The sequence below is a fragment of the Piliocolobus tephrosceles genome, chromosome 14, assembly GCF_002776525.5.
Source record: "Piliocolobus tephrosceles isolate RC106 chromosome 14, ASM277652v3, whole genome shotgun sequence".
NCBI lineage: Eukaryota > Metazoa > Chordata > Mammalia > Primates > Cercopithecidae > Piliocolobus > Piliocolobus tephrosceles.
In genome coordinates, this window is record NC_045447.1 from 1,052,817 (window position 1) to 1,060,367 (window position 7,551).

General features: G+C 57.2%; 3 protein-coding genes across 7 annotated transcripts in view; 2 read left to right on the forward strand and 1 right to left on the reverse strand.

Moving 5' to 3' along the window:
- The window catches only part of NDOR1 (NADPH dependent diflavin oxidoreductase 1), a 14,206-nt gene extending 12,072 nt beyond the window's left edge, over positions 1 to 2,134 (reverse strand). The window contains exons 1-2 of one of the 4 annotated variants that reach the window (XM_023227685.3): positions 1,885 to 2,134; positions 1,485 to 1,562 (exon numbers count right to left, since the gene is read on the reverse strand). In XM_023227685.3, coding sequence (XP_023083453.2) covers positions 1,485 to 1,562; positions 1,885 to 2,019 — 213 coding nt within the window. In that variant the 5' untranslated portion in view covers positions 2,020 to 2,134. Of the gene's footprint in view, positions 1 to 1,484 lie in introns of all 4 variants that reach the window. The other 3 variants (XM_023227683.2, XM_023227684.2, XM_023227682.2) reach the window with 3 other exon arrangements.
- TMEM203 (transmembrane protein 203) lies at positions 2,122 to 3,693 on the forward strand. The gene has a single exon (XM_026457524.1). The coding sequence runs from the start codon at positions 2,374 to 2,376 to the stop codon at positions 2,782 to 2,784; it is 411 nt and encodes a 136-aa protein (XP_026313309.1). The 5' UTR covers positions 2,122 to 2,373; the 3' UTR covers positions 2,785 to 3,693.
- The window catches only part of TPRN (taperin), a 16,241-nt gene continuing 12,235 nt past the window's right edge, over positions 3,546 to 7,551 (forward strand). The window contains exon 1 of one of the 2 annotated variants that reach the window (XM_031934091.1): positions 3,546 to 3,671. The gene's annotated coding sequence lies outside the window, so the exon portion shown is untranslated. Of the gene's footprint in view, positions 3,879 to 7,551 lie in introns of both variants that reach the window. The other variant, XM_031934090.1, reaches the window with a different exon arrangement.

Sequence of the window (7,551 nt, forward strand, 5' to 3'; positions counted from 1 at the left end):
GGCTTGTCTCCCCACGAACCACTGAAGCTGCTCTTGCTGATATCACCAACAATCCCTTTGCCAAGAAATCCCATGGATTCCTCTCAGGCTTTATCTTATTCGACTTCTGTGCAGCTTTACATGCTGGAGCCCTTCCTGGAACACCTACTCCTCAGGCCTCTCCTTAGGGATGATGCACCCTCTCTTCTAGCTGCTTGGTCACTCTCCTGCCCTCCTGGGCTCTAACGTTCTGGGCAGGCTGTCCTGTGGGGAGAGAAGAGCTTCCTCTTCTCACACTTCTGTATTGTGGCTGTCTCAACACCTACCTCCTTGTGCCCCAGGATCTTCCCTGGAGCGCTAGTCCTACTGCATTTCTCCACTTCAATGTCTCCAGGTTCCCTTCCTGCACAAGCACCTATTCCCACTGTGTTCTCTTATTTCTGTGGATGGAACCACCATCCATCCAGAACCCAAATCCCTGTCTTGATTCTGCTTGACCTCTCAGGTCTGTTCCATGTCCCGGGGTGTCTCTCTTCCTAACACCCGTGCAACGTGTCCACTTCTATCTTCTGCCACCACCTGAGCTCAGACCGGTAGCATCTCCTGCCTGTCCTGTGCATCTCACGGCATTATTCTTGCTCTCCTGCTGACCAGTGGCGGTCTTGCTAGCGTAGGACCATGACTGGGTCACCCCTACAGTTGCGACAACCCTTCATTTCAAGCCCATCTGCCTTGCTGTGGTTACTCAGGCTCTTTGGACTGGGCCTGGCTTCCTGCCTCTCTTCTCCTCCCCTCTTGCCCCAGTGCACTCCTCAGCTTGGCCACCCTGAGCTGCTTTACACTTTTCACACAAGCCAAATAATCTTTTTCCTCTGCACAGACTGCTCCTTCTTCCTTGGTGCCTGACTAGCCCTCACGCATTCTTCTGTGACTCAGTTTACACTCTTTTCTTCCAGAAACCTCTGCCTGGGCCCCAAGGCTGGGTGAGATAAGGCTCGATGCCCCTTATCAGTGCTCCTGTGACATTTGCTACTTTCCCCAGCTGCAAGTGTTCGCTGGCACTGTCATTGCCCATTAGGTGCTTCTGCTACAGTATGAACTCTGCCAGGACGGAAATATGGCGCTGGGTTCACAGCTGGATCCCCAGCACCCGACTGTGCCAAGAATGGAATATGTGCCTAAAAGATGGTCAGAGAATTCAGCAACGTTCCCTGAGGGTCATACAGTCTAGAAATACACAGAAGACCCAGACTAGATGCACATATAGATAGCCCTGGAAAGATAAGAAAGGTTAAAATGGATAATAAGGCTATTTAGCGGCTATGAAAAGTTTATTAGAGAGAGCAACTGGAGCCCCCAGCTCCACTCACGGACGTCCTCTCGAATCCACCTCTGAAGGTGCATCAGATAGAGGAGAGCTATTTACTGCACCTAGACTCCAGGCAATGAAAACAGGGTGAGGGTCCAGGGCAGGGATCTGAGGAGCCACATCAGGCCAGTCTTACCTTCATGTTGTCAGGGGGGTCTCCTTGGCCTGTAGTTGCACAAACAAATATCACCAGGGGCTCGTTAATCAGATTCACCTCAACAAAAAGACACACACACGTAAGACCTCCGGCTGTAAGGACTGGGCGTCCTTCCCAAAACTTGACCCTCTTCTCCTTCACTCAGGCTGACATGACAGAGGGATTTATGTGAGCGGCCAGACCGTCTTCTCTTTCAGGTTCCAACTTCCTCCAGGTGCTAAACTGAACTCCTCTTCCCAAGCCTCCCCTTTCCCTAAATCCGCCATAAGGGAAAGACCCGCTCTCAGAGACAATGCGACGCCTTTTGGGTCGACGACCCCGAGAGGCGGGCACGCCAGCCCTGCTCGTCCCCCACGCCGAGGCCCTAGCGAGCCCTCACCACCGGGTAGGAGTCCAGGGCCTGCACCCGGCAGCCAAGCCGCCGGCGCCGGGCCTCGCGACCCAGTCTCTCCGACACATCCTGAGCCGTGCCTGTCTGGCTGCCGAAGAGCACCAGAAACTGCGGGTTCGGCATCTGAACGCGACTGGCTCCAGGTCGGAGACTAAGAACTAGAAGACAGATCCCGCCGGTCGGGATACAGGGACCACTCCACCTTCCGCCGTCTACCGGAAGTGACGCACTAGGGACGCGCCCAGTGGGGCATGGCGTCCTATCGAGGCGGGTGTTCACGGGTGGCCAGGGTTGAGTCCCGGGTCGGGGCCAGGGGATTGCCGGCGAACCAGGGCCGAGGGCTGGGGCTGGCGGGGCCGCTCGCTGTCTCTCGCTCGCAGCAGCGGCGGCAGGCGCGGGCGAGGGCCTCGGGGAGAGGAGACGCAGCCCCGCGGGTGGCACGCTCGGCCGGGCCCCGGCCCGCGCTCAACGGGCGCGATGCTCTTTTCGCTCCGGGAGCTGGTGCAGTGGCTAGGCTTCGCCACCTTCGAGATCTTCGTGCACCTGCTGGCCCTGCTGGTGTTCTCTGTGCTTCTGGCACTGCGTGTGGATGGCCTGGTCCCGGGCCTCTCCTGGTGGAACGTGTTCGTGCCTTTCTTCGCCGCTGACGGGCTCAGCACCTACTTCACCACCATCGTGTCCGTGCGCCTCTTCCAGGATGGAGAGAAGCGGCTGGCGGTGCTCCGCCTTTTCTGGGTCCTCACGGTCCTGAGTCTCAAGTTCGTCTTCGAGATGCTATTGTGCCAGAAGCTGGCGGAGCAGACTCGGGAGCTCTGGTTCGGCCTCATTACGTCCCCGGTCTTCATCCTCCTGCAGCTACTCATGATCCGCGCCTGTCGGGTCAACTAGCCTCACCGAGGTGCCGGAGAGGGAACGTTGGACGGCTAGAATGCTGACCTGAAGCCGAGGCCCTACTTGCGCCGCACCGGAGGAGAGGCTCTCTAGTCTAAGGCAACTCCTGCTTGCGCCGAGCTGAGTGCCCGGTTTCCCTATTTCAATCCTGCCTGAAATGGTTTCTTCAGCAGGGCTTAAAAGAGCAGCCTTCATCCTGAAACTGTATTTCTTTTTGTTTAATGCTTTGAGTAGATAATCCTGAATTGAGGTCCTGAGGAGGCCCCCAGGCCAGACAGTCATGAACCCCTCTGACACTTGGAAGCTGAATATAAGTAAAATGTCCAGGTGGACTATTTCCTGTGGATCCTGGGAAAGTACTGTTGCACAAAGGCTGCAAAGCTGGACTCAGGAATGTCCTCCAGCCAGCAGCGGTGACCTGAGAGCTCCCTGTGCCGTCTATCCAGACCAGACTTCAGTAGATGCCTTTGTTAGATCAAATGTAAACCAGCTTGTGTCTCCCCTGTGCCACGAGAGAGACTGGCTTTTTATTCCAGTCTAGGCAGAGAGAGAAGAATGTTGAATAAGAGAATGATTGGGGTCCTGTCTGGTTATCTGTTGCCCACGAAAAGAACTCTGCTGTCCAGGCACTGCTTGGTTTCCTATCCCAGCAAAGACTGCAGTTCCGTGGACCTTTTCACCACCTTGTGGCTGGCACTCTTAGCACACCTGAGACAGATTTAAGCCTCCCTGAGAGACTGAAGAGAGGAACAGGTGTCGGATATTCATAGGCACTGAGACCTACAAATGGGAAGCTTGTGAGTGGCCCAGCTTTGTTGGCCTACGAACTTTGGTTTGATGCCAGTCAGGTGCCAAATGAGAACCTTTGCTGAGATGCAAATAAAGTAAGAGAATGTTTTCCTGAAATGAATAGTGGTTGCCTGTACCCCTCAAAGGTTAAATGTGATGAATATTGAGATACTCTCTGCTGCATGGTGTAACTGGTTACAGAGCTGCAGTTTCAGATGGATTGAAACCTGTGGCTAGAGCTTAGTGGATGGTGGTGGTGGGAATCACTTGTTCTGGAGAATCCCTCCTTCCTGTTCTGGGAGGTGGGTAACTCAGGCACCCGCCCCACCCCGTGTGAAAACAACAGTCTAGGCTCATGTTGAAGACCCGTTGAATAGTTTGTGACCCCAGAGCCCATGACTTCTTGCCAGTGTGTGGTCTTGTGTGGGCCTTGTTGGCACTCTGTGGAGCGGAGATCAGCAAACAATGTCCTAAGGCCTGTTTTTGTGTGACCCTTGAGCTGAGGATGGTTTTTACACCCCTAAATAATTAAAAGCAGGCCGGGTGCGGTGGCTCATGCCTGTAATCCCAGCACTTTGGGAGGCTGAGGAGGGCGGATCACGAGGTCAGGAGATCAAGACCATCCTGGCTAACACGGTGAAACCCCGTCTCTACTAAAAATACAAAAATTAGCTGGGCACGGTGGCGGGCACCTCTAGTCCCAGCTACTCAGGAGGCTGAGGCAGGAGAATGGCGTGAACCCAGGAGGCGGAGATTGCAGTGAGCGGAGATCGTGCCACTGCACTCCAGCCTGGGTGACAGAGTGAGACTCTGTCCCCCCGCAAAAAAAAGCAAAAGCAGAACGTGTGACAGAGAGTGAATATGACCCTCAGAGTCCAAGGTCTCTTAATTGGCACTCTTGGCCTTCAGGGCCAGAAGATTCTCTAGTGAGGATCCAGGCTGTTTCGCAGTGTTTCTGTCTCTCCTGGGTAGATGCCAGTAGCAACCTTCACTTGTGACAACCAGATGTTTATCTAGACATTGCTAAGGACCCTGGGGGACAAAATTGTCACTGGCAGAAATCAGTGGGCTAAAATATTTCCTATCTGGGGCCAGACGCGGTGGCTCACGGTTGTAATCCCAGCACTTTGGGTGGCTGAGGCAGGCGGATCACGAGGTCAGGAGTTTGAGACCAGCCTGACCAACATGGTGAAACCCTGTCTCTACTAAAAATACCAAAATTAGCTGGGCATGGTGGCGCATGCCTGTAATCCCAGCTATTCTGGAGGCTGAGGCAGGAGAATTGCTTGAACCTGGGAGGCAGAGGGTGCGGTCAGCCGAGATAGCTAGCACCACTGCACTCCAGCCCAGGCAACAGAGCGAGACTCCATCTCAAAAAAAAAAAAAAAATGTCCTATCTGGCTCGTTACAGAACAGATGTGCTGACCTCTGCTCTCATGCATCAGCCTGGCTAGCGTATTGCGGTGTCCGCCTCTGCCTGGCATGTATGCTTAGTTGTGTAAACCGTGGAGGGGCTTGTGTTGGAGGCAGCTTATCTGGTTTGTTGCACAGCTACGACAATGTGTCAAGCCTGGGGTCGGCATAACTTTTGTCGAAGCCAGATTCAAGCTGAACAGTGGGAGTGAGTTTCCTCATAATGTTATTTATTTCTAGATTTTGTGTTTTGTGTGTTCCCCTGTTTTATTTTGGTAGTTCAGAATTGGGCAACCCTATTAGGGTAGAAGTGATGAACATCGGATGCTTCCTTTGGAAAGGCGATTTGAGGAGGGCCCTACGGGAGGAGACACTTGGCTTCTGGAAGGCTGAAATGAAATTCTGGCTGGGCGCGGTGGCTCACGCCTGTACTCCCAGCACTTTGGGAGGCCAAGACAGGTGGATCACGAGGCCAGGAGTTCGAGACCAGCCTGGCCAACATGGTGGAACCCTGTCTCTACTAAAAATACAAAAATTAGCTGGGCGTCGTAGCAGGCGCCTGTAACCCCAGCTACTTGGGAGGCTAAGGCAGGAGAATCACTTGAATCCAGGAGGCGGAGGTTGCAGTGAGCCGAGATCCTGCCACTGCACTCCAGCCTGGGTGACAAGAGCAAGACTCCATCTCAAAAAAAAAAAAAAAAAAAAAAATTATTTTCTCCGGCTTAATGGAGTGGCAGGAGAATAAGGCAGCATTAAGCTAGCGGCTGCTGCAGACTGTCATGGGGCACAGAAGCTGAGAAGGGCATCCCCAAGTTAAAAAAAGAAAAACCTGTTCTGCGTCTTTGCAGAGACCCAGGTGACCTTGGAGCCCTGTCCCTGAAAGGCAAGTGGTGTGGGCAGCAGCAGTGTCTCCTGAGCAGGCTGCTGACTGCAGAGCAGGTGATGGAAAGACGGTGATGTCCGCACTCCAATTTCCCTTCTCCCCATGGCTCCAAGCGAGCTCCGTTATCTGCAGGCTTGAAAGACTGTGGAAGCACTCCGAAGTCCTCCCTGGGACAGAAGGGACTTGTCGGCCTGGAGGCTGTGCTCTCAGGGTCATGGCATCTGGAGCCTGAATGGGGGAAAGTTCAACCGATGGGGGAGGAGTAGCCTTAACGTGGCGGCAGGGTGGAGTGATCAGACACAGGGTTCGGCCCTATAGGGCCCACCGTTACCCTGGGTTTTTTTTTTCTTTTTTTTCTTTTTTTTTTGGCTCTTAATGCATTGGAGAACTGTACAAGCATGCAGGGCCCTGCCCTGGTGAGCCTGCTTGCGTGTGGCGGGAGAGGCTGCTTCCCTTGTGCCTGCTCCTGCAGATGCTTTCTGGGGACCACGGATGGAAAGGTTGGGGTAAGAGGCTCCCACCTGGGCAGCCTATAAAAACTAGCGATTTCTGAGAAACTGGTTCGTTGGGGCTGCTCAGGGCTCCAGAATTGGCATTTCGAAGCCCCGCAGGCACCTGCCGGAGGTCGGAGGACCCCTGGTGAAAGCAGGGTCCGGGCCAGAGTGTGGCCTGTGCACCGTCCACGGGTGCGGGTGCCTTCGGTCCTGGAGCAGCCCCCTTCCTGCACCGCGCTCTCAGCGGATGGAACAGGCGGCCTCGGTGCTGGCAGCGTGAGGAAGTCCCAAGCTCAGCCAAGGTCACTCGGGGCGCGGGGCCCAGGGGCCGCCCACCCGGCTCCCCGCAGGGACGCCGGGAGGCGAGAGCGCAGGGGCGGAAGTGGGGTCCGCCTGTGAGCGGCGCGAGGCGCTTGGGTGTGTCCGAGGGGCCTTCCCAATGGAGGCCGGTTCCGGTGACAGGCGTTGTCCAATGAAGTCCCTTGGGAGGCGGGGTTGAGGCGAGTGTGTCCAATCGGTAGGGTCACCTGAGGGGCCCGCCCTCCTCTCCTGCCATAGGTGGGCCTCCCGCGCGGGGCGGGGAGAGCGGGCTTCCCCCCAATGGTCGGTGGCCCGGGAGGGGGCGTGGCCGCGGCGCCCAGGTCTGCCGCGACGGCGGCGGCCACTCCGGCCTTCAGTCCAGCCGTCCGCGGCCGCGTTCGAAGCATGGCCGCCCTGGGGCGGCCGGGCTCGGGGCCGCGCGCTGCGGTGCCCGCCTGGAAGCGCGAGATCCTGGAGCGGAAGCGGGCCAAACTGGCCGCGCTGGGCGGGGGCGCGGGGCCCGGGGCGGCGGAGCCCGAGCAGCGGGTGCTGGCCGAGAGCCTGGGCCCGCTGCGCGAGAACCCGTTCATGCGGCTGGAGGCCGAGCGGCGGCGGGGCGGGGGCGCGGCGGGGGCGCGGCTGCTGGAGCGGTACCGCCGTGTGCCCGGCGTGCGCGCCCTCCGCGCCGACAGTGTCCTTATCATCGAGACGGTGCCCGGCTTCCCGCCCGCGCCGCCCTCCCCGCCCGCCCCAGGGGCCGCGCAGATCCGCGCCGCCGAGGTGCTGGTGTACGGGGCGCCGCCCGGCCGCGTCAGCCGCCTGCTGGAGAGGTTCGACCCGCCCTCTGCGCCGCGCCGCCGCGGGAGCCCCGAGCGCGCCCGCCCC

Coding starts and splice junctions, on each gene's coding strand:
- TMEM203 (XM_026457524.1), top strand. CDS start 2,374: ATGCTCTTTTCGCTCCGGGAGCTGGTGCAGTGGCTAGGCTTCGCCACC.